The sequence below is a fragment of the Equus asinus genome, chromosome 1 (assembly GCF_041296235.1).
Source record: "Equus asinus isolate D_3611 breed Donkey chromosome 1, EquAss-T2T_v2, whole genome shotgun sequence".
Classification (NCBI taxonomy): Eukaryota; Metazoa; Chordata; class Mammalia; order Perissodactyla; family Equidae; genus Equus; species Equus asinus.
The window spans coordinates 137,919,039-137,943,901 of NC_091790.1; the positions used below are offsets into that span (position 1 = coordinate 137,919,039).

The 24,863-nt window shown below is 42.7% G+C and overlaps 2 protein-coding genes across 16 annotated transcripts in view; one reads left to right on the plus strand and one right to left on the minus strand.

The window, feature by feature from the left end:
* SGCE (sarcoglycan epsilon) overlaps positions 1 to 13,720 on the minus strand; it is a 67,042-nt gene extending 53,322 nt beyond the window's left edge. For 2 of the 15 annotated variants that reach the window (XM_044767123.2, XM_044767129.2), the window contains exon 1: positions 13,420 to 13,638. In XM_044767123.2, coding sequence (XP_044623058.1) covers positions 13,420 to 13,528 — 109 coding nt within the window. In that variant the 5' untranslated portion in view covers positions 13,529 to 13,638. Of the gene's footprint in view, positions 1 to 3,484; positions 3,547 to 13,419 lie in introns of all 15 variants that reach the window. The other 13 variants (XM_070508512.1, XM_044767153.2, XM_070508519.1 and 10 more) reach the window with 13 other exon arrangements.
* A 148-nt stretch (positions 13,721 to 13,868) lies between these two features.
* On the plus strand, positions 13,869 to 22,654 carry PEG10 (paternally expressed 10). The gene is given in 3 exon segments (XM_014853350.3): positions 13,869 to 14,031; positions 20,151 to 21,328; positions 21,331 to 22,654. Coding segments are annotated over 3 exon segments (2,355 nt in total). The 5' UTR covers positions 13,869 to 14,026; the 3' UTR covers positions 22,503 to 22,654.
* The last annotated feature ends 2,209 nt before the right edge of the window (positions 22,655 to 24,863 follow it).

The window sequence follows — 24,863 nt, forward strand, 5'->3', positions numbered from 1 at the left end:
TGATTCACTTAATAACTGAAATTATATCCTTTTAAATCTAGATGAAAAATACAGTAGTCATTTTCTAAATAATTTAAGCTAACATAGGATCAGAAATGTTTATAGTCTCTTGTGGCAAAACACCCCGTCCCCCAGGGTTCTCCTGATTGCTGGACTCCAAAGGCAACATGCTGGTTACATAAGCTGGCAAGCTCTCTAAAAATACATATTCACAGGCACCCCAAAAAATACATTAAAAATTTCAAAACATATTCATGACTCCACCACGGAGAGTCTACACAGATGGCTTACATAATTTCATCAGGTGATTCTCATACACAAACATGAACTCGAGAAGACCTAGAGAACCCAAGGGTATACAGGACGTTCAAGTGAGTCACATCACATGTGCCAAATGTAAGGCTGACCTTAGAACTGAAAACCTCATCCACTTGTGCCCCCAACTGGCCCACAGATACAGTCAACTTGCAAGAACATGTAAGTCACTGCTGGACAGTGGGAAGTCCCAACCTAGAAAGACAGGAAGCAGGTGGCCAAATTCTTCTCTACAACTTTCCAAAGAACAATGTATACACATGGATCTGACAAGCAACATTTAGATTTAAACCCATCACATCACCTGGTCCTGAGCAAGGTGCTTTCATAGATATTGCCTAGGTCAATCCTTACAAAACCAACGGAATCTATTAATGCGTTTGAAGATTACAGAGGCTTGATCTTAAAGCAAAGTGGAGTAAATCCAGTAGGCAAGCAGGTACTCTTTAGAATTCTCCACCTCCATGGATTGGAGAGTTACCATAAAGAAAGAATGGTATGAGTGTCCAGACAGCATCCCTTTTGTTCCGTCCTTTATTCTAGTCCAGTGGTTCTCAGACTATTTTGTGCATAAGAATTATTGTTCAGAGTTACACACACAAAACTACAGATTGTACTTTATGGGATTTTAAAGGATTTACTAGGATAACTTAAGTCTATGGGATTTTTTTGTCTTACACTCTGGCTTTTAGAATCTGACTAACCCCACACAAGATTTAACACCACTCCAAGTCCTTGCCGAGTGAACCAACATATTACTGCTCATACTTCCAAGGGCTTTTACAGGATTCATAAGAAAAATTTGACTGGTGCTTCAATTGTTAAAAAATAGAGGGAGGGTAAAACAGGTTAAACACATCCCACAGATATCACTCTATTTTAGGCCAGCCTTGCTTTGCTTATATTCATTTTTTAAAAGTTCATATTGATCCATCTAAAGTCTTACTTTGACCACAGAAGACTGAAGTCCAAAAAATCTAAATAAAAAGACAACTTTTTATGGCTCAAATTGCCAGACATTTGTCACTAAAGGCAAGGCACAATGCCACAGACGGTGTGTCTGCTTAAACATTCCAGTCCCACACCTCGAGGGAGAAATCTCAATCACACAGAAACAGCTATTTGTTTCTAACCGTGTTCCCAACACCATAGATCCACTCAACTCACTTCTTGTATAGAAAATTATAGAAATCTGTACACTGACAATTGCAGAATACTTACTGAAAAAAGCCAGTAAAGTTTGATTTTTCATTAGAAAAGGACCAAAGCATTTTTTTCCTATGAGAACAAATATAATTAGTCAGGATGGGAAAATATGACTCAACTAAAAAAATAACTATTCTATACATAGCTTTTCGAGATTAAATCTAATGTGTAAAAAAATGTCAACTTGTATAGACTGGTTCTTGGACTCCTTCCAAAGATAATGGACCATCCTCAGAAATCTTGAGAGGAACTCCACTGTGCTCACTGGGTCCATGATAATCTATGCTACAATTGCACCTGGATGTGATTTTTGCTCTAACTCATAAACACAAAAGCACAGAATAATATGCATACTGCATTTACACAGCCCAAACTAAGAAGACATTCACCTAATCAGCTAGCATATCAAGGTATACAATTTAACCAATTGCTCAATGCTCCCTCTCAAAAATCATCAAAGCCTGAATTAATCCAAAGGTGGCTGGCATGCCCTTAAACTCCCTAGAAACCATACAATACTTGCCTGTCTTCAGAGTCCATGACTCGTTCTGAGTCTTGTAGTAGCGTGTCTACACGTCATCTGACCTGGGGCAAGCACTTTCTGAAGACACAGTACTCTTTCCCAAACCTGAATAATTTGCTGACTAGGGGAGGAGGGGTCTGCTATTTAATAAAAGCAACTGAAGAGCTGTGAATGGTGACTGATTGCTGATGAGCTAATCAGAATGTCAAGGGATAGAAATAATAAATAATAACTTACTCCAACATCACTGTCTAAGTAAACAGCAGGATGTGCCAAATGATATTTAATCTGATTAACACACTCACCGTAGAACCAAACTGTCCAGTCTTTCTCTGTCCACTCTTTTCTGTCTCTTTTCCTATTTTCTTCAAAGGGGACACAGACTTTGGTTCCATAAATTGGATCTATAACTCATGTCCCCTACCTCTCTTCCTTTCTCTTACCAGTCCCCATGTCACTATGTCACTCCTTTGCTTCTCTATTTTCTCTATATGCAACTATCCTTGATACTTTTTAAATTGTCTCTTACATTGAAATATTGTTTTTCACATTTTTCTCTCTAAAAAACTTCAGTTGGCACTATCATTAGCTACCATGCTCGGAGTGCTGAGCGCGAGGCACTGCACTAAGGGTTTCACACATGTTAACTGATTTCATCCTCACATCAAAAACTACAGGAAGTAGGTACTATTAGCTCCATTTTACAATGAGGATACGAAGTTTTACGACCCCTGGACATATGTTTAGTAAGCGGCAGAGTTGGATTTTGAACCCATTTCCTGGCTAGTTGCAAAGTCCGTGTCATCTACTGGTCAAAACTACCCACAAACAGTTAAATGAGAAAGCAACAGTTAAATGAGAAAGCAATCTGTAAACTATATATTTTTAATGTAACTTGAGATATTATTATTATTACTAATAGGTCATCTTCAACTTATTTTTGTTTCTAGAAAAAATAAATTGCCCCTGACTGATGGATTAGAAATGGCCAGCAATGAGGCAATGCCCTCAGAAATTAACCCCATGCGTTATTTGCACACACACAAACAATTCATTAAAATAAGAAAGCTAAAAAGTAAATTGGAACCCATGTGAAAAAAAGGCTTTGCTGAGGACTGTCCACCCCAGCCTCTGAAGGGAGTCAGGAAAAGATAGTCCCAAGAAAAGTGTAACAGCAAGACTTCAAACCAAGAATACCAGAATAAGAAGCCTCCAAACGTCGTTAAAACAGAAGAGCCTGGCAGGGCAGAACATAAGTAATTATTTAATATAATCTAAAATTATTAAAGTTTTATAATTTTAGCATAAGCTAGGTAAGATATGAGACTGTAGGGTGAAATAAAATTGGAGTACATAAATGCAGTGTTTAACATCAGAGTCTCTGGAGACTGAGGGCCCGGGTTCAAATCCCAGCTTCTGTCCGCTGAACAAGTCATTCACCTTCTCTGTGCCTCGGCTTTCTCGTCTGGCAGCGACAGAACAGCACCCACTTCATAGAGACACTGTATTAAACGAGACAATACACTTAAAACCCTCGGAAGAGTGCTTAGCACATAATGATGTTCTCAAAAATTGTGAGCTATTACTACATTTAATCTTCAACTAAGATGAAGAAAATTTCAGGTTTCTTTAAATATAATTTTTTTAAAAACTAGACGTTCAAATGAAAAAATTCTTGCCACTACAGTTGGCATTATGGAATGTAGCCCTCTCTTTTTTGTTTTCATGGTCATGAGACACATGAAAAATAGTAATATTTCTATGGCAGAGTGGAATAAACACTGCAAGCTGCTCACGAGCCGGGGCTCCAAGCAACCCAAACTCCACGTGGCATCTCAGCAAGTCTTCACTCCAGCACTGGCCAAGGCGCTCCGGTTGAGAGCGGCAGTTTAACCCTTTTGAGGAAAGCCAGCTGTACTTAAGAAGTGAGTTATATTGACATTTGTACTCTCTGACTCTCATAAACTCTTAACTATTTATTCTGAGGAAACAAAGCAACAAAAGCAAAAACTGCATGGGCACAAGACTTAACTTTGCATTGCACATATCAAAATTGGGGGGAAAATTAAATGTCTAATAAAAAAACTAGCTTGATAGAATCGCTAAAGGAGAAGGGAGCATTAGCCACTTCTCTTGGTAGTTTTACTGCTTTGCTCAAATAGCCCGACCAAAGCATATAGTGGGGTTGGTTTCTACTGCCCAGAAACGGTACTGTCTGCGTTCTATCTTAGAAATATTGGACGAATAAGGAGCACCAGTGGGACCCTTAACAAAAGGGATACACAATATATGCAGCAGTCATATGCATCATTACAATTTAATGTCCTCATCTGCAAAATGTTGGACTGTTTTGACAATAAAATCAGTGAAAGGCAGAATACGAAATCGTACATAGACTATGTGAAATCTGGGGGAATAGTGCAATCTAGTGGAAAAGGAATAAAAGGCAAAGTGTAAGAGCTACTCGGTTAGAGAAGCAAACCTGTAGGAAAAAATTCTGTTCACAAGAAAAACTGTAATAATGCTTACAAGATTTTCCAATTTAGAAACCTCTGAAAGAGAAATACTCTCATACTGGTGTTTACTAGAAACCGTTATTATAGAAGCCATACATTTTCATTGTAATACACTCAAATAGTATAACCAGGAGGGTACAAAATACAAAAGTTTCCTCTCACATATTCATGGCCATTTCTCCAATGCCACTGCCTAGGGTATCCACTCTTAACAGTCTTTGCTTCTTTCCATATTCTGTGCATATGCACACATATGTTTGTGCATATATACAAGGATACTCACACCATGCTCTTTTTCACATAAGTGATCACACTATTTTCACTTAGCATATATCTTGAACATGTTTACATGATATGACATTTAAAGTTGCATAGCTTTGTGTTGTATGGCTCAACCATAATTTACTTATGGTCACCTTGAACTCAGCCTGTCCAAACTAAGACTCCTGATCTTTCCTTTAAAGTCTGGTCCTCTTCTAGCATTCCCCATCCCGTGAATGGCGCCACTGCTTATTCTCGTGAATATGACAGAAATCGAGAAATTATCCTTGACATCTCCTCCTGCCAATCTCTACCCCAAATTCAATCTACAACACACTCCTGTAGTTGTTTATCCCTCCAAATGTCCCTTCTATCTTCTTCTCCTCATCACACCCTAACCCAGAGGCCATCATCTCCGTTCTGGATTACTGAAGAACCCTTCGACCTGGTCTGCGGCAACCCATTCAGACCCCTCCAACTCTTTCTTCACAAAGCAGCTAAAGCGATCTTTTCGAAATGCAAATCTGACCATGTCCGACTTAAACCCCTCCAAAGACTTCCCATTGGTTTTAGGATACAGTACACTCTTCAAGGTGGTCAAACAGGTCCTGCAAAATTTGCTCCCTGACCTCTTATCTAGCTTCCTTTTATATTGTGCTCCCCTTCTCTCTCGGTTCCAACCTCACTGGACTTCTTCCAGCACCTTCTATTTGCCATGTCAACCTGCCCCAGGGCTTCTACAGAGTTCCTCCTTTTACCTCAGATACACCTTCCCTCTTCTTCTCACTAACACTGACACATCCTTCAGATCTCAGTACTTCCTCAGAGAAGCCTTCCTTAATTCCTCTGTCTGGCCAAATCCCCTACTTAGAAATTCTAGTAGTGTTCGTATGCTTACCATAGTTCTAAAGGCACATTTATATGTGCGATTATTTGATTAATCCTTGTCAACCCCACTAACGTAAAAGTTCCATGACAGCTGGGACCGGATATTCCCCAGCATCGAACACGGAGTCTCAGAACCAGTTGACACCCAAAAAGTAAAGGAATAAAAGAATTGTTAGTTAATAAAGATGACCACTATTTTTTCTAGTTTTTCATTGTTACTATCACTACTACAGTAAACATCCTTATACTTTTATCTTTAAGCACTTTCATGAGTCTATCTGTAAGCTGAACTCCTGGAAGAAAACGGCTAGACAGAAAACCGCGTACACTGTACATTTTGATAAGCACATGTAGCGACCTGCTCTGTTTCCACTTCTGCGGGACTGGTCTTTGACTGGAACCAACTCTATAGCTACAGAAAATGAAAGATATTAAAGGCGCTACATTGATTAAGTGTTTCAGAGGAGAGAAAAGCCAATGTAATTTTACCACACAGCAAGAAACACCAATTTGCTAAGGAGAAAAAAAATAAACAAAAAACCTTGGGGCTAATGTTTTCTTTTCTTCTGCATTCCAAGGTAAAAGATCAACTTTACTTCTATGCCTCGTGCATAAGAAAGCGGGGACCAAAACGGACTGAAATGTTTCACCATAACCCGCTATAAGAAAATTAACTGTGAGTTCTTCTTTCAAATTCCTAGTGAACCCCAAATCTCCATAATAATCAAGTGGTGACCAGATGAATGAGCGAAAAGCTAGAGAATGGGAAAGAATCTACAGTGGAGCTGCCGAACTCCTAAACATTTTTGAAATGACCAGCTTCATTTGTGAGCAAAGAAAAAGTCTGCCTTCCATGTCACAACAGATGCCGTGGCGATTCCTGTGGTACAGACTGCCAGGGATCTATTCTAAAAATCTGATTAGTCCAAGGCAATTAAGTAGGAAGTGAGATGTGCTAAAGATGAGTGCTTTTTAAGTAACAGAACACATTTAAACAGCTATTGCATAAACATTGCACGAAATTTCTCAGATGGAGACAAAAATAAAAATCCTACCAAAGGGACCCAAGAAGAAAACAGCACTTTAGTTTTACTAACATATTAATTTTTTCAACAACATTAATAATCATGCCAGCAACTCATGTTTTGAGACCACCTATTTATTTTTGGAGATAACTTCTTAAAGTTTTACAATTGAAACACTGGGGATCATCTACCTCCCAAGCCCAGCAGCAGGAGCAAGCATTGCCTTCAAGGAACTGGAAGGAGCCAACTGCGGAGCAGGTGAGCGAGCGTTGACAAGCCAGAAGCTCATCTCTGAGCATTTCTCTCTCGGAAATGTGAGCTCAGCCCCAGGAATGCCTGTGGCATCTTCAACAACTGGGAAGCAAGCCATCACAAGCTGCCCCGTGCATTATTACAATCCCACAAAAGTGCACAGCACTTTCAAAAAAGAGAAAATAAGGAGAGGAAAACTTGTTCAACATTAAACAGTCTTCACACCGTCAGAGTTAGAGCAACCACATTTCTGACCTAACAATTTGAGTGAAAGAGAAAGTTTTGGGCGTGGGAGAAAGAGGCAGGAGTGAAAGAAGCAGGGAAAAGTTGGTTAAAAAAAATGACTGAAGAATGTTCTCTTCTTTCTTTACTTTTCTCATCAGAGTCTCCCTTAGTTTTCAAGGCTCCAGGGCATAAAAATAGTTTCTGTGGAGTCAGATATGTTACAGGTTATCACTCCTCGGAAGGAGGGTCCGGTGTGCTACTCACAAAGTAATTTTGAGCAATCACATTTTCAAAGCTAGATAAGGTAATCAAAATAAACAATAACAGGCAGATGGAGAGGAAAGAAAAATGTGCCCCAAGACGTGTGAGACACTAAGACTGTGCCTCTGAGGCAGTGAGAAAGCAGCCTAACCTGAAACTGAGAGAAATTAAAAGAGGACAGGGTCAGAAGCTAGTTTTGATTGAAAGGTTTTACTTTCTGTTGAAAAGCTACACATTGTAACTGTAAATATCACAAGGACATAAAAGAGGGGTGAAAAACTGCACAGAGAGAACTGCCCCACATTTCCCCCTGGGGAAGAGGAGCCAGCAGCTGAGGGTTGAGCTGTCCTGGACCAGCAGCCAGCAGCAGCCTGGTCCCCTGCACCCTGGGCCCCCCAGCATCCATGGCCACTCGGCCGGAGAAACTGCTCCCAGCGACCAAGAAACACCAGGAAAGGACTCACTCTAGCAAGCAAAGCAAAGGCCAGAAGACTCTGCAGGGGGAAAAAAATCTTTAATTCTCTTCTCAGATTTTCATGTTTGAAATGGAATGAGAAGGGAAGAAGGAATGTGTGAAATTGCCCTGTTGCAGCTATTTTCAAGTTGTAAGAGATCAACTTGCAACACATAGGACTATTCTTTTCAGATAGTTTATCAGAAAACATAAAATGTTTCTATTATCTTTGTTGTCCTACACTAAAATGTTATCATGACCTTCAAATTAAATATTCATTGCAAGAAAGGTGAATATTTCTGATATTTTAAAAGAATAGACCAAATAAAGGTGTGAAGTTGATTCCCTGGCTGAGCTGCACGAACTGTTAGAAAGTCTCCTGTTGAAATCCATCTCTACCTTTCACCCACTGATGCTTGCTTTGCTTTCCGAAGCAAACAGAAAAGAGTTTATGCCTACTTTTAGTTTTCAAGCTAAACATTTCCAGACCCTTTGAAGATACCTCCTATGACGGGATTGCCAAACCCCTTACCATCCCGATGGACTGTTCTGGAAGTTGTCTAATTTGTCAACATCTCTCGTTAAATGTGACAGCCAGAAAGGGACACAATACTACAGATGTGGTTAATTAGAGCAGGGTACTATTAATTTTTGTGACATATGGACATTATATCACCAGAATCTAAATTTGATTTTTTTTGCAGCCACATCATACCACTGATTGATATCAACTTTCTTTTTCCTCAAAAATTGCCACTATATAAAGTCACCTCCTTCCTTACACACTAATGAATTATGATGCATTTACTGCTATAAAATACCTTTTTGCATAGCACTGCAGCTATTTAAACCATGTAAACTCAAAATCCTGTTATCTTTGTAACAGTTATCCCTTTTCAAGGCTTCTATGGATTTTAAAGCAAGCATCCTAGATCTTCATGGAAGTCATTCATAAAAATGTTGAAGAAGAGAAGACCCAGGGCAAAGGCTCATGATCCTTGACCAGGGACCACTCCCGGACCCAAAGCCAGGACCCCACACACCTGGCGGGTGCTGGTTCAGCCTGCCTCACGCTCACAAAGCAATCCTGCTAGTCTCCACATCACCTCACACACAAGAGCATCCTAAAGCCTTGACAAATGCTTGGCTGAAAACAAGATTCACTTATCTTTCAAAACAAAGTGTAAAAAACCTACACATATTAAAATTATAGTCATGTAAAAATATATATCCACACGGAACAAAGAATAGAAGGGAAGGAGCAGCAATGGAAATGTTTGTTCTAGTGTCAGACGATGGAGATTATTTTTAATTTAATACTGTCTTTACTATAGGTACATTGTTTAAAAAATTAAAGAACCAGAATTTTTCTTAGAAAGAATTTCGCTTGGAAGCAGTTCACGTGAAATGGCTGTAAGACCATTGAGGTTCTATCAGATCCTACCAACCTGAAAACTCCAACCAGAAAAAGATTCATTTGAAAAGACTTGTTGCTCCTTACAAACATCAGCTTCTTTTTTTGAATTTGGCATTGCTGCTTTCGGCTTAATATTTCTGGAAATTAGGGAGACAGCAGACTGGAGAAGTCAAGCCTGCAGTTTAGAAAAACCTGGATATTTTGCACGTGTGTGTGTGTGTGTGTGTGTGTTTGTGTCTGTCTGTCCATGTCTGTCTGTCTGTCTTGTCAGTTTCTATCTCGGCTGGAAAGGGTGGAAAGAACAAAAAACCATCATGTTAATATTTCTGTGAAGCTCTGGACTAAAACAGAGCTTCAGCTTAAGAATCTCTAATGGACACACAAACTCCTATGATCTATTCACCTAGACTCCTTTTTTACACTAAAAGTAGGAAATAAGATCAGCAACAGAATCTGCACTTTGGGGCTTAGAACTGAAGTAAGGGTAAGTTTTAAGAAAAGGGGGTCAGAGAGAGTAAGTGCAAACAGTGAAAAAGAAAAAGAAACAAAGTGGCTGGTTATTCTGGAGAAAATGTGATCTATAAATACTGCACTTCTTAGAATCCAAAGAATCTGAATACTTGAGAATTTTTTAACATGTCAGGGTTTCTTCACAGCTTCAGCATTTTGTTTAGAGCATGGTTTTCATCCGTGGAAAACCAGTGTTAGAACCTGGATACATGTTATCTTTCTCTCTTTGAGGTTGTCTCTCCCCAAGTTTTCTCTGGTGCTATCCTTTGCTATTTTCAACGTCTGAGAGACAAGTGAAAATTCTACTTTCCTTAGAAATACAATTTGTCCACTGTACTAAAAGTTAAGCTAAATATGAGAGGTAAATCATCAGCTTTGAGATTTATGGCAAACTTATAATAAATGGAGAAAATTATCAATTACTAAGTCCAGTCAGTATGTGACAACTGTCACTTTGCTTAGAAATAAATTTTCCCTACCATCTTAAAAGTCAAGCCAAACGCATGTGGTAAATCAGCACGTTCACACATCCCTGGCAAATCAGCATTTAAAACAGATAAAATCTCCAATTAGAGAGTCCAGTGATTATTTAACAAGTGAAAATTCCACTTTGTTTTGAAATACAATTTTCCTCCCACCTGAGAAATTAAGCTCAGTAAGTGAGGTAGATCAACACCTTCACGGATAAACGGCAAATTGTCATAAAACAGGTAAAACGTCCAAACAGAAAGTCTCGTTTATTATTTAACAAGTGAAAAGCCCACTTGTTTTTGAAGCGCAATTTTCTCACTACACTAGAAGTTCAACACAGGTGGTAAAAAAAAAAAAAACAGCTTCATAGATCCACACCAAATTCTCACAAAAATGGATTAAAATGTCCAAATACAATGCCCAGTTATTTGATAAAGTAAATAATGCACATTAGCACTTTTTGTTTTACATGTAGTCTCGTGCAAAATGTGTAAGAAATAGTCAACATTTGGGACAAATATCTGAGAAAATCCAAAATTCATTTATGATACTAACATCAAAAAGTGTTTAAAATTCTTCTCTATTAATTTTTGGGGCAGAAGGTTGGTTTGTAATGTTGTTTTGTGGTTTTAGATAATACAAAAATGTTATCTAAAGGGTTTGTCTATTAATGTATTTTGTTTTCATCTTCATATTTAGATAAAAGTTTTATCAAAATTACTTATCTACTGATGTCGGGTTTTTTTCCTTGGAAAATTCTATTTCTAGGCAAAGTACAAATTATTTCTTATATAGAGGAACAACACAAGGAAATACACCAAAGTGATAACTACATGCATGTTAGAATAGTGAAATGAGAGGAAATTTCAGTTCTCTGGTTTAAAATATTTACGTACTAATCTTCATTTAAATTTTTAATTAGAAAAAGTAATTAATATTATTTCCTTTAAAACAACTCTGCAAATTTAATGTCATTTGATAAAGTTCCTTGGAAAGAAAATAATGGACGAAAACTGATTTGATCCATTTTTAATTTTTAAAATTATACATATATAACTCTATAAAAAAATATTATTTAAGTACATCTTTACACATAGAGAAAGTCTGAAAAAGCGGACTCCATAATGCTTACGGAGGTTATCTCTAATGCTTACGGGGGTTATCTCAGGCTGAAGAGGTTACAGGTGATCTTGATTTTCTTCTCGATTTTTTTCCAGTTTTCTGGAATTTCTTTCCCATGGATTTTGAACAATGAATAGGAATTACTTTTATTATGATAAAAATAATACTAAAGCTGCTTTTCTTTTTTTACCAAAAAAATCCTGGTTAACATTTTGAAAAAAAAAATCAAATTGGTTCAAACTTTAAAGTGTTGGGATACATTTTTAAACGTCAATTTTCCCTACCATCTACACTGCTTTTTAACCTCACTTTTTAGACGAAGAATGTCTATCAGTTAAAGACTAGGTGAAGTAACTTTTCTGGACAAAAGAAAAAAAATGCTAAGAATTTGACAGCCTGGCAGTTACCAGAACAGTACGCTAAGAAACACAAGAAATCCTGAAATTAGTCTATCTTGCAGACAAGGGTGAATACTAAAGATTAAAAGGCACTTCTGAAAAGTTTAATTGTGTTCAACTTCCTAGAAAAATATCTTTCATTGTTGAAAATCTGCACTTCATTCACTCATCTATCTGAGGGTCCACCTCTTATTTCTGATAAAAAGTAAAACCTCAGTAAATGTGCCACAGTTCTGTTTATTCCTAGAAAGGCTCGCTTTAAGTGCGATCCCTGCCACTCTGCCACCTACAATGGGTAAATTCTTATTTATCCTCTAAGTATAAAATAATCTGTAGCCATGTTACTAAAACATGCCCAAGTTTAGCCTTCAAATACGCATGTGTCTCAGCCGTGTTTCTGGAACCTCACTCAGCTGTGGACAATTCGGTTTTCCATTTTAACTTAAACTTCTTTTACTAAGATTATCAACAGATTGTCCGTTTTCTCATCGCCTAATACTATGAGGCGCTTAAATGGAAATCCGTGTTGAGGCTTTTTTTTTTTTTTTTAGCATCCTTCCTCATCAGTATTTTAGAGTCTTCTAACTCACTGCAAGTAATTTTCTCTAACGTAAAATATGTATGTTTCTACGCAAAAATACAGAGAGATGTTTGTGGCCGAATCTCGGCAACACGCTTGAAAGGATGAAACGTGCAGTTACCGTGACTAAATGTATTCGTTCTCCCTACAAGATTTAGAAAAACGTAACGTTGCAGGGAGAGCTAGGTCTCTGCGTAAACCTCGTAATCACCACCAAAAGGCCGTCGCTGGGAGCCTCCAAAGCCCGCCAAGCACACTCGAGGCATCCACAGCTGTTTTTAATTGTTTTTGCTTTCTCGAAATAGTGCACTTGGTGGGGCAAACGGTGCTGTTTGCAGCGTCCCTGGCTCCCAGCCGGGGTTAACCCTGACCTGAACGCCTGTTTAGCGGCCAGCAGTTCAGGATTCCGCTTCCCTGCTCGGTAAAACCTAAGAAAAACGGCGTTTCCGCCGCCAAGAAATGCGTTTAGGAAAAGGGGGAATTCGGTGTTTCAAATGTACATTTTTGTGTTCTCTCCCGATCGGATTCAAGAAGAGGAAAAAAAGATGTTTGTGTAGAAAGGGAGGCAGCTTGACATCCATTTCCTCTGGCTCGCCTCCCGGCCGCATTCGCGGGGGAAGGGGCCCCCCAGAAAAATGGGCAGCGACCCCCAGCTCTTCGCTGCAGAGATCGGGAGAGGTCCGCAACCCGGGCTGGGGCTGGGGGTGGGGTGGGGAATGGAAACTGGAGATGGAATTTCTGCGCGCTCTTGGCAGGGAGGGGCCCGCGGGGGCGCGGAGAAAAAAAGAAAAGGCCAGGGGTCAAGCCTCGGAAGGGACGCACAGGGCCCGGGAAGTGGGGTGCAGGGTTCCCTAGAGAAGGGGTGCAGTGGGGACGGAGGCAGCAAGAAGGGCTGACACCCGGAAAATGCGCCCGGGTACCCCAAACCCGGGCGGGGGATGGGGAGGCGGTGGCCTGTTGGCCCCAGGACCTCCCGTCGCGCGCGGGCCACTAACCTGTCAGCAAGAAGGTGCCAGTGGTCGCGGGGCTCATCCTGCGTGTCCCCCGACCCTGTCCCGTCCAAGCACAAGGGTCTCCCGGCTCCCACCACCGGGGCAATTGCATTCTTGGCCTGGCTAGGCCTGCCGTCCTCGATTCTCCCCTCCCCTCCCTTTCTTCTTTCCTCCCAGCTTGGCCAGTTCAGCATCAGCATCCTGCACCCCCTCCTTAATCCCGTACTCCCTCTAGCGGCGGGCCAGTGTAGCGTGGCCATCGCCCCCACCCCCATCCCCCAGCCCCTCCGCCCCCGCGCCCCCCGCCGCCCCCCTAACCCGCGGAGCACTCTGGGATTTGGCGCCCCCCTCCTCTGTTCAGCCTATATAAGGCTCCCAGTCGGCGCTCCGGGTACACGCGCTTCAACTTCGGTTGGTGTGTGTCGAAGAAACCTGACGGCGACCTGGGGAGAACGGCGAAGAGGGTCCACTGAGCCTCGCGAAAGGTCCGCTGAGCGGGCTCGCGTCCGGAGCCACTCCGGGCTGCGGAGCACCCAGCGGAGCCCACGCCTGGCACAGGTGTGGGACCCCGTCCTTCGTGTCTTCGCAGAGGAGTCCTCGCGTGGTGAGTATGCGGTGAGGATGTTTTTTTTTTTAAGATCACATTCATTCCGCGTTCTTAGCGGGAGCTGCGGGAGATGGAGTAGTTCCCCTGAATGTCTCCACGCAAACCTTGTCATGCCTTTACTGGCTGTACCCCAAAACAGAGTGGAGAAGCCAAGCCTTCACGGCTTTGATTTCCAGCACCCAAGTCCAGATACAGGCTGTAGACAGACATGAGCTGCGGACAGACATGAGCTGCAGACACACATGAGCTACAGACCAATTTGCTCTTCAAATGCACTAGAAAGTGATAGGCGCTAAAACTAATTGGCGCTTCAATGCGCTACGAATTGATAAGCGCTTCAAATGCGCTACAGACTGATGGGCGCTTCAATGCGCTACAACTGATGCTTCAGATGCGCTACAGACTGATGGGCGCCTCAATTGCGCTACAAACTGATGGGCGCTTCAATTGTACTACAAACCAGTATGAACTGCAGCCATATACCAGCTGCGGACTGATTTGCGCCTTAAATGCACAAAATCTTGGCTGCAGACAATTAGCGCTACGAAAATGATAGAATTAGAACCACAACAGTGCTTTATTGCACAGGAACTGCAGAGGTACATGAGCTGCAGAATAATTTACACCTAAAATGCGCTACAAAGTAATAACAGCTGCGGAGGTACACACGCTGCACTGTTTTCCACTACAAAAAAACCAGCTGTAGAGGGACATGAGCTGCGGAGTAAGATTACTCTGTCTTCTTAGAGGGGGACCCCACCCTTTGTCTCTAACACACCTTTTGGAATGGTTCCCACTGTTTTTTTCTGCAGGATGGTTCGCTGCATGATGGTGTTGTTAGACAAAATGGAGCCCTGGGCAAAAATTAGTGTTTAACATTCTGTCCACACCATTCCTGCTATAGCAGTCGAATGAAGGAGCGCTGATTTGAGTGTAAAAGGGAATCTTTTGGTGGTGGCAGAGCTGGCTGCCTTGCCTAGTTGCGCTTGATTGAAGTGGCGGTGTAGTTGTAGTGGTGGCGCGAATTGGCGTCCAGCAACAGTTTGTGGAAACTGTTGGTTTGCTTAGTATTGAGGGGGATTGGATCTGGAGGTGATGGCTCTTGTTGCATGAAATGAATCTGGCTGTTGGAGGCTGGTGGGAGGGATTTTGGGAGGGGGGATCCTGGGAGAGGCAGGCAGCCACTCTCAGACATGCCCCGCCCATTCTAGCGCGCCTTCTCTGCAGTACGTGCTCAGAGCTTGCTTAGCGCCTCCCAGCGCCTCCTCAGAGCGCGCCTCCTCCTCTGCAGCGCGCCTTCCCAGCGCGCGCCTTCCAGACCTTGCTTCCCCAGACCACGCCTCTCTGAGCCTGCCTCCTGTGAGATGGCCCCCCCAGATCCCACTTTCCCCTGAGTCCGCCTCCTCGGAGGTGGCCCACCCACACCCCATCCCCTCTGAGGGGCCCCCCCCCAAGACCACACCTCCTCTGAGGTGACTTGGTCAGACCCCGCCTCTCCAAAGCTTGGCCCCTCCCTGAGCCCGCCTCTACAGAGCTGGCCTACGGCCCCGCCTCCCCCAGAGCCACGTGCGCCTGCGCAGTGTGAGGCCCCAGCCCCTCCCTCAGGCCCACCTCCTTTGCGCCTGCGTGCCTTCACTCCCTGAGCCTGGCTGCACAGCCCCACCCTCCTGCGGTTTCCCTGCTGCGCCGGTTTTGCTTTTTATCCACTAGTGTCTAATAAATTTAACAATAATAAGAATAATTAACAACAATAGTAAATTTCCCTGTCATTTATAAGTGCTTTTTATAAGCACTTTGCATATGTTAGATAACATAATCCCACAATTTAAACCCCTTATAGTGGGTTATGAAGTGTGCTCCTAAGCTGACGTGGCTGGCGCGTCTAAGGGCAGTCGAGCTAAATGTTTTTACTACAAATCAAAAATAGACTGTTGTAAATACTTTCACATTTAAGGATTTTTTTAAGACACTAGTGGACCTTTGTGGTGGGACGTACTGGAATCGGATGCCTTGATGGATGCAAATAAGGAACAGCCTGAACTGTGTTTCATAGAGGAGTTTGAAGTGGTTTATTGGTGTTGCTGGCTTGGCCTCTGAGTGAGGAAGAGGCGTTTATCTGCATGCCTGTGAAGCTGGATTTTTTTCTTCCAGCTCTAGGAGATTAGCCCTGGCCAGCCTGCCTACATATTTATTAGTTGTGCCTGGCACATGGTGGACATTCATCAAATATGTGTTAAATGTCCAGAATAAATTGATTTATTCGCTGTCTCCCTTGGTGTCGCAGGTGTTTTCTGGTTTTTGCTCCTGGATCTTTCCTATGGTGCTTTACTGTCCTGAGTTGTCCAAGGGATTGCTTGTCTTATTAAAAATATATATATATATGCATTTTTAAACGCCAATAATGTAAGCTGTAATTATAATACAAAACAACTAAATTAATTTAAAGTATTACAAATAGTTTTTTAAAAATAAAAAGCAAAAGCTAATTATTTAAATTTGGGACAAGTGGATTATTTAATAGTCTATAATTGTCATATAAAATTTGTGTAATGTAACAAAGTGTTTATATTACAAGATTGAGGATTTTAGCTGGCATTATTAAACATCTACATAAAACAAATTTATATCTTCCTGCCAGTCAGGTGTACCATGTTTATGTTTCTAACTAAATGAAGAAATTTGAAAACCTGGTTCTATATATTGTAAACCGTGAGCCAGGACTTTGGGGGGGGAGGCTGGGGGGGTTGTCAGACACAACCCCACACCCCCCCAACAAGTATACAATCTATGGATAACATGTACTTATCGTAATTACAGCTTTCAGTAAGTCCCCATTGTCCTTTTACCCACTTGCCACCTTGTGGCGCCTCCCTCTTTGGAAATTCTCTATCTACCTTTGAAAGAGGTTCAAAACAAGGGTAAAAACATGCATACTAATATAATTTGCATTTCACAAATAGTACTCAAAAAGAAACTTGGACAACATTTGAAACTGTAAAACAATTAAGAGTTTAATGAAGTGTCATCTCCTAATGCATGTTTAATGTGCGGCAGTTTTTGGCTGCCATTATTACTTTTTGATGTGTTTGGGGGAATAGAAATTTTCAGAAGTCATCGTGAAGAGTTAAAAATTAATCAAATGTATTTAATTACTAAATAGACTAACACTGAACTCTTTTTTTGTATGTAAATATGGCATCTGTCCCAAGTGGCTTGGCTTTATGTTGTGTGTCCTTTCAGGTTTTAGGAACAGACCTCTTGACTCTACCTCCCCAGCCCAGCCCCTCCTCAGAGGGCGTTTAAGGAGCCCTAGTTCTGTAATTCAAATTAAGTCACAGTGCTCCTGTTGCTGTTTCAACATTTTTAAACTTTACTTACACTAACTGTTAACCTGCCTGTCCACTATCCTAACACTTTTCATGGTTAAACTACTCTGTAATTCTCTCTTTTAGGACTTAGAGTCCCACTCCAGGGGCGGAGGCCTGATATTGGTAAAGGTCAGGGGTCTTAAACTGGTGACCTTGCAGGCCAAATAAGGCCCTGAATTTGTTTGACCAGCATTGGATTAAAAACTCAAAAAAATTGAAGGTCTTTGGGGAGGAGTGATGCATCCCCAAGTTACATAGTTGCGGCCCCTCCTGTTATCTTCACCACTCTCTTCTCACTGCTGTATTACCTTCCTGTCTACCAAAAGCTTTTGAGTTTTAAACCCCTATTGATCTCCTTTTTCCCCTAAACAATACGGTAATTGTTGGCTGATTTCCTGATGTATTGTTGTTTCTGTTGCATCCTTTTGTTTTGCAGATGTTAAAACCATCAGACCTGGGTCTCAGTAAAGCCCACCTCAGTGACTGTGATTGACATGTAGGTTGTTAACCTTCCTGACCTGGGTCCCGCTGCACCAGGCCTTGCTGTAAATGCCTTTTCAGAAATCTCGTTTCTAAGTTTTGAAAGTATTAATGTCTGGGTGACAGAAGGGGCACCTGAGTCACCTGACCTGTGCTTATTAGTTATTTTTAATGGGACATTAATTTAATGAATAATAATTGCATTATTTTGTAACCTTATATTCTGAGTGTTACCAATATAATTGTCTTTAAGGAGTTGGAAATGGAAACTGAATGTCACAGGCTATGTGTTAATTGCATCTTCTAATTTTTCCTAAACTTTTTATCTTGAATGTCAATTATTCATTGTTTTTATAGCCTAAGTTATTAAAGTAATTAAGTAGCAGGTTAAAACTATTAAAATGGTACAGTAATTCTGTCCCTTAAGGACTCTTTGTGGAGGCCATCCCAACAGCACAGCCCATAGGGAAAGTGGCTGTGGGTGGTGGGGTTGGGGCAGGGGAGGGGCCGAAAGGACTGGGAGGGGTCTTAGGAAGAAGGAGGAAGGGGTATTTCTCCACAGCCAGGGACAGGACTGAAGATTACAGGCATCAGGTTTGATTCTCAACACCTTTTTTTTTTTCTCTTGAACCGTGTTGGTTGAAATATTAGCTTTTTTTCACCTAACTTTGCTAAATAACACGTTTACCTTTTTATGTAATAAAAAGTTTTATGTAATTAATTTGGCGTCCATTTTTGCCTTGATGAGTCAGAAACAGGTGGCTGGGACTTCCAAGATAAAAGTTAGTGAACAGGCAGTCTGCATATCACGTTTTTAAACTTTTGAGCACTTTCCTAAAGTTCTCCAAATATGAGAATTTGCTCATTAAAAAATCATTGAGGTTAAAATAATTAAATTACTCTGGATGCGTTTAACCCTGTTTTCAGGAAGTACACAGGCAGACACTGTGTAATGGTTTATTGTATGTGGGATTTATTGTCACCTTGCCCATAATTAGGATCTTTCATCTCCCCACCCACCCAGCCAGTGCGCCACCCCCTCCCCCGTCACACACACAGAGACACACATACACTGACACGCACACACAGTGCCACTTACCTACCCCTTAGGAGTATAGCCCTATCCCGTCCTAAATTACAAACTTTCGGGTTGGGCTGTGCTGACAAATCTTGTTCAAAAACCAAGGATTGCATACTGGTGATCTGAAAGTCAAATGAGGCCCTGGATTTGTTTGACCAACACAGTATTAATATATATATCTCTTTAGATGGGAAATGCATGCCCAGATTGCCATAGTAACAGCCCCTCCCTGTTTTAATCCCAGCCTCTTTACACAGACAGTTGCTTTGCTGTTTTCTTATTAATAACTTTATTAATATCAGCTAACAGGTATTGAACACTCACTATGTGTTTTACCTGCATTATTTAATTACGTCCTTATTATAAGTTTGAGATGTACTATTATTGGACTTCTTTGAATGTCCCATTTTATAGCCCCGCTTCTCCTCAGAGGCATCAATTAATGTTTGTTGATTGACTGCATAATGAGGAGGGAGACTGATATACACACGTTGCAGCTCAGTGCCATTTCTGTCCCATAGAAAATTCTCTTTGGAAAATCATATTATGATCAGAAAAGTAATTTAGACAATCGGGTCGGTTTTGGGCAGTTGTTTGTTTTGATAACCAGGTACCTTCTCTGTAGAGGTGGACTAGGGTGGTGAGAGTTGCCAGCACACCCCACCTCCCCCCAGGGCTGATGAATACAGGCATTGTGATTTTAATTCCCCCCTACTTTTTTTTGGTTCCCTATTGGCTAGAATATTAGCTATTCTTCAGGTAACTTCTCTGTTAACAGTTATGATTTTGGCTCTATTTCGTGTAATTTATTTGGTATCCATCTTTGCTTTGAAAGTTTCTTGGTTTGCTCTCTTGATATAAAACTACTTGTTTAGGGCGTCTCAGTAGTTCTTTTATAATCAGAAAGGTAAGCGGGCTGTTGCTACAGTTCTGAATTGTTGAATCATAATGAACAGGTGACTTTTGAGGAGGAAAAGGTCATTTGGACATCAAAAAGTAGGGTGCTTTTTGTTATCTATTTCTTTGCAAGGTTTTTGTTTGTTGTTTACATATTAATGTAAGCAGGGAGAGCAAAGAGATACTTTAAATACTCATGTATTTAAAGTACTTTGGTAGATGCTTTAAATGCTAAAATCTTCTTTGTATTATGGTGCTTTGATTGTGTATGTTGAATTTATGCTTTTATCCTCATTTACAGAAACAAAAAGCTTTTGAAAATAAAAAGAAGAAAGAGTGGAAGAGGAGGCCAGGACTCAGGTCTCCATCCCCACGGGAGTGAAGCCACACCTGGGAGGTCTCCTCCCACCCCAACTCTCACCCTGGGGCCCGACTGCCCACCTCCTCCTCCTCCTCCTCCCCCCAACGCCCCCTCCTCCGCCTCCTCCTCCTCCTCACGCAGTGGCCAAAGGGGCCAGTACATCCCCAACCTGGCAGATCGCAGGCGCGACGATCTCTCTGAAGAGATCAACTCCCTCAGAGAGAAGGTCATGAAGCAGTCCGAGGAGAACAACAACCTGCACAACCAGGTGCAGAAGCTCACAGAGGAGAACACCTCCCTTCGTGAGCAAGTGGAGCCTGCCCCTCAGGATGAGGAAGATGACATCGAGCTCCGTGGTGCCGCAGCGGCTGCTGCCCCACCCACTCCCATAGAGGAAGAGTGCCCAGATGACCTTCCCGAGAAATTTGACGGCAACCCAGACGCGCTGGTTCCTTTCATGGCCCAGTGCCAGCTCTTCATGGAAAAGAGCACCAGAGATTTCTCAGTTGATCGTGTCCGCGTCTGCTTCGTGACAAGCATGATGACCGGCCGTGCTGCCCGCTGGGCCTCCGCAAAGCTGGAGCGATCCCACTACCTGATGCACAACTACCCAGCCTTCATGACCGAAATGAAGCACGTCTTTGAAGACCCTCAGCGGCGAGAGGCTGCCAAGCGCAAGATCAGACGTCTGCGCCAAGGCATGGGGTCAGTGATCGACTATTCCAACGCTTTCCAGATGATTGCCCAGGACCTGGATTGGAATGAGCCCGCGCTGATTGACCAATACCACGAGGGCCTCAGCGACCACATTCAGGCAGAGCTCTCCCGCCTCGAAGTTGCCAAGTCGCTGTCCGCCCTGATCGGCCAGTGCATCCACATCGAGAGAAGGCTGGCCCGGGCAGCCGCCGCTCGCAAGCCGCGCTCCCCGCCGCGGGCGCTGGTGTTGTCGCACATCACACACCACCACCAGGTAGATCCAACCGAGCCGGTGGGCGGGGCCCGCATGCGCCTGACCCAGGAAGAAAAAGAAAGACGCCGAAAGCTGAACCTCTGCCTCTACTGTGGAAATGGAGGTCACTACGCCGACAACTGTCCTGCCAAGGCCGCAAAGGCTTCGCCGGCGGGAAACTCCCCGGCCCCGCTGTAGAGGGACCTTCAGCGACCGGGCCGGAAATAATAAGGTCCCCACAAGATGATGCTTCATCTCCACACTTGCAAGTGATGCTCCAGATTCATCTTCCGGGCAGACACACCCTGTTCGTCCGAGCCATGATTGATTCTGGTGCCTCTGGCAACTTCATTGATCACGAATACGTTGCCCAAAATGGAATTCCTCTAAGAATCAAAGACTGGCCGATACTTGTAGAAGCAATTGATGGACGTCCCATAGCATCGGGCCCAGTTGTCCACGAAACGCACGACCTGATAGTCGACTTGGGAGATCACCGTGAGGTGCTGTCATTTGATGTGACTCAGTCTCCGTTCTTCCCCGTCGTCCTAGGGGTGCGCTGGCTGAGCATACACGATCCCAACATCACATGGAGCACCCGATCTATCGTCTTTGATTCTGAATACTGCAGGTTCCACTGCCGGATGTACTCTCCAATACCACCATCCCTCCCACCACCAGCACAACCGTCATTTTATTACCCAGTAGACGGATGCAGAGTTTACCCACCCGTGAGGTATTACTATGTACAGAATGTGTACACTCCAGTGGATGAAAACGTCTACCCAGACCACCGCCTGGTAGATCCTACCATAGAAATGATTCCTGGAGCACACAGTATTCCCAGCGGACATGTGTACTCACTGTCCGAACCTGAAATGGCAGCTCTGCGAGATTTTGTGGCCAGAAATGTGAAAGATGGCCTGATTACTCCAACAGTCGCACCTAATGGAGCCCAGGTTCTTCAGGTGAAAAGGGGGTGGAAGCTGCAAGTTTCTTACGACTGCAGAGCTCCCAACAGTTTCACTATCCAGAATCAGTATCCCCGCCTGTCTATTCCAAATTTGGAAGACCAGGCTCACCTGGCAACGTACACTGAGTACGTTCCACAGATCCCTGGATACCAAACGTATCCCACCTACGGCACGTACCCGACCTACCCAGTAGGATTCGCCTGGTACCCAGTGGGACGGGACGGCCAGGGGCGGTCGCTGTATGTTCCTGTGATGATCACCTGGAATCCTCATTGGTACCGCCAGCCGCCGGTGCCCCAGTATCCGCCGCCGCAGCCGCCGCCTCCGCCGCCGCCGCCGCCTCCGCCACCATCCTACAGCGCAATCTGAATTCTTCTCCTGTCCTGCAGGATCTCTGCCCTCAAAATGTATTCCTGTTCAGCTTCTCAATCAGTGACTATGTGCTAAATTGGGATACTGCATCTTCAGGCCAACCTTCGCTGAAACGGCTATGGAAGATCAGGGCCACCCTCGACTGGCACATATCTTAAAACACCAAAACACCTCCACTATCTTCTGGGAGACATAATATTGACCAACAAATTATCCCTCAGTTTTCCACTTTGACTGCCAATCTAACTGAAATTCGTAAAAAGTTTACTTCCCAGAGAATTCTGGAAGGCTGGGTTTTACCTACTGAAACCTCTCACCATCTAAATTATAGGCTGCCAAATTCCTCGTTTAACATTTACAGAGAAGCTGACGCAAACAGGAAATGCTGTTTTCTTTATGGAGGGGGAGAGCAGGAGGAGGAGATGACTTTTCTTGCAGTTTCAGTACTCTGTCCACGCTTGGAAGAGGACTGACACCTTTTCAAGGAAGCCAAAATCAGTGGTGCAGTGTGAAACGGCTTCCGTGATCTTTTTGCTGCACCCTTAGAAACTTCACCATCTTCAAACTCCACTTTCATGGTTCTGTTAATTCTCAAGGAGCAGCAACTCGACCGGTTCTCCCAGGAGCAAAACCCCTGCCCCAGAAACACCTCAGGCCTGAGAAGGAAGTGCCCTCTCAGATGGACTCTTGCATGTTAAGAGTGTGCCTTCATATCCTGGTGCAAATCACATGTACCCAAGGACTCTGGCTTTGTCACAACACCTTGCCATCACCATGCCAGCAATGGCTTCCACAGAACTTTAAACCTGGTAACCAGAGACTATTGGTAGCTCCAGGTGTGTTTAGATGTCTGTGAAATATGATCACCTCTCAATCATAAATCAAAATGACTCCTAAGTCCTGTACCCAACTCTTAGAAAAAGAGGCTCTGAGTTAGTGTTACCAACTCGTCCTGGTTCTTCAGAAAGAATTTTCACGAGCATTGTTACTTTGCTGAAAGAGCATCGCCTGAAGTCTTGGGAGCATCTATCCATGTCTCTGCCTCCATATGCATCAGGGCATTTCATCATCAGTCCCCTCACTGGACTATAGCATTAGGATGCTTAGAGAGGGGAAATGATTTTAGCACCCAGACTCACACTCCTATGCCTGGGAGGGATGTCTTTGAAGAAGAGGAATTGGGGCACTGGACACTGTTTTGAGGATATGGACTTCTTTAGTGAACTTCAGATCCAGGAGTGTTACCTGAGGGGTAACCTACTTTAAAAAGATTGGAGTTCACAAAATGGAGACTGGTCCCCTCTAGGGGATGGAGCTGATAATGAGCTGACAATGACTGAAGGGCCTCAGAAAGTGACTCAAAGCAACAGACAACACAAGAGTTGTCTTCGATCCAGTGACATCATCCGGTGTCTCCTGGATGCTTTGTGCTAACCTGGGACTGCCTGACTTCCTTTAGCCTGGTCCCTTGCTACTACCTTGAACTGTTTGTCTAACCTCTCTCTTTCTGTTTGATTCTTTACTACTGCCATTAATCCTGCTGCAGGATTTGTCATCCTTCCTGCCTGGTTGCTGAGACTCCATTTTGCTGCCACGCACGGAGAAGAAAGGCAGGCTTCATGGAGAATGTGTTTCGACACAGCCTCCGATCGCCAGAATACAGTCTGAGCAGTAGAAAACATCATGGTGTATATTTGAGATTGCCTATCGTGAAGAGAAGCCTAACGGTGAAGTTTTATTTTTCATCATTATCTTTCACATATTCATTATCACCCACCCTTTTTCTTGCATGTTTAAATACTTAAAAGTTTTAGCCGTAGGTTAGTAGTGTCCTTTAACAGTGTTTTAAAGTGGTGACTGCTTTCAGAAATTATTTCCATTGAATTACAAAGTACTATCCAATTCTTACTGTTAGTGTTAAACTAATTGTGAAGTAACGTAGTGTAAAATATTTCTTGACTGTGAACTTCCCTTACAACACTGTGAACGAGAGGCTCCTCAGAACTGGAGTATTTGTATCATAGTTCATCCTGTTCATCTTCAATCTTCTATTTTAATGTCATATATAATTTCAATTTATTGATTGGCCTTTAACAATCACACAAAAAGATATACAAATTCAAATAAGATACGTAATTGGCTATTTAATACAAAACGTTTTCCATTTTTTTTTTTTTTTTTTGGTGGAATCAGAAAGCTTGTCAGTCACTCGTGTTTTAGAGTAATTGCTTTTGAAATGGTGCATTTGTGCTTCTGGACTATTTTGAAGCATCACTTCAGTTTACCTCATAACAATCCATCCTCCATACATTTGAATTCAAGTTGTTTTGTGTCAAATTTATAGTTGTCAATTGATCT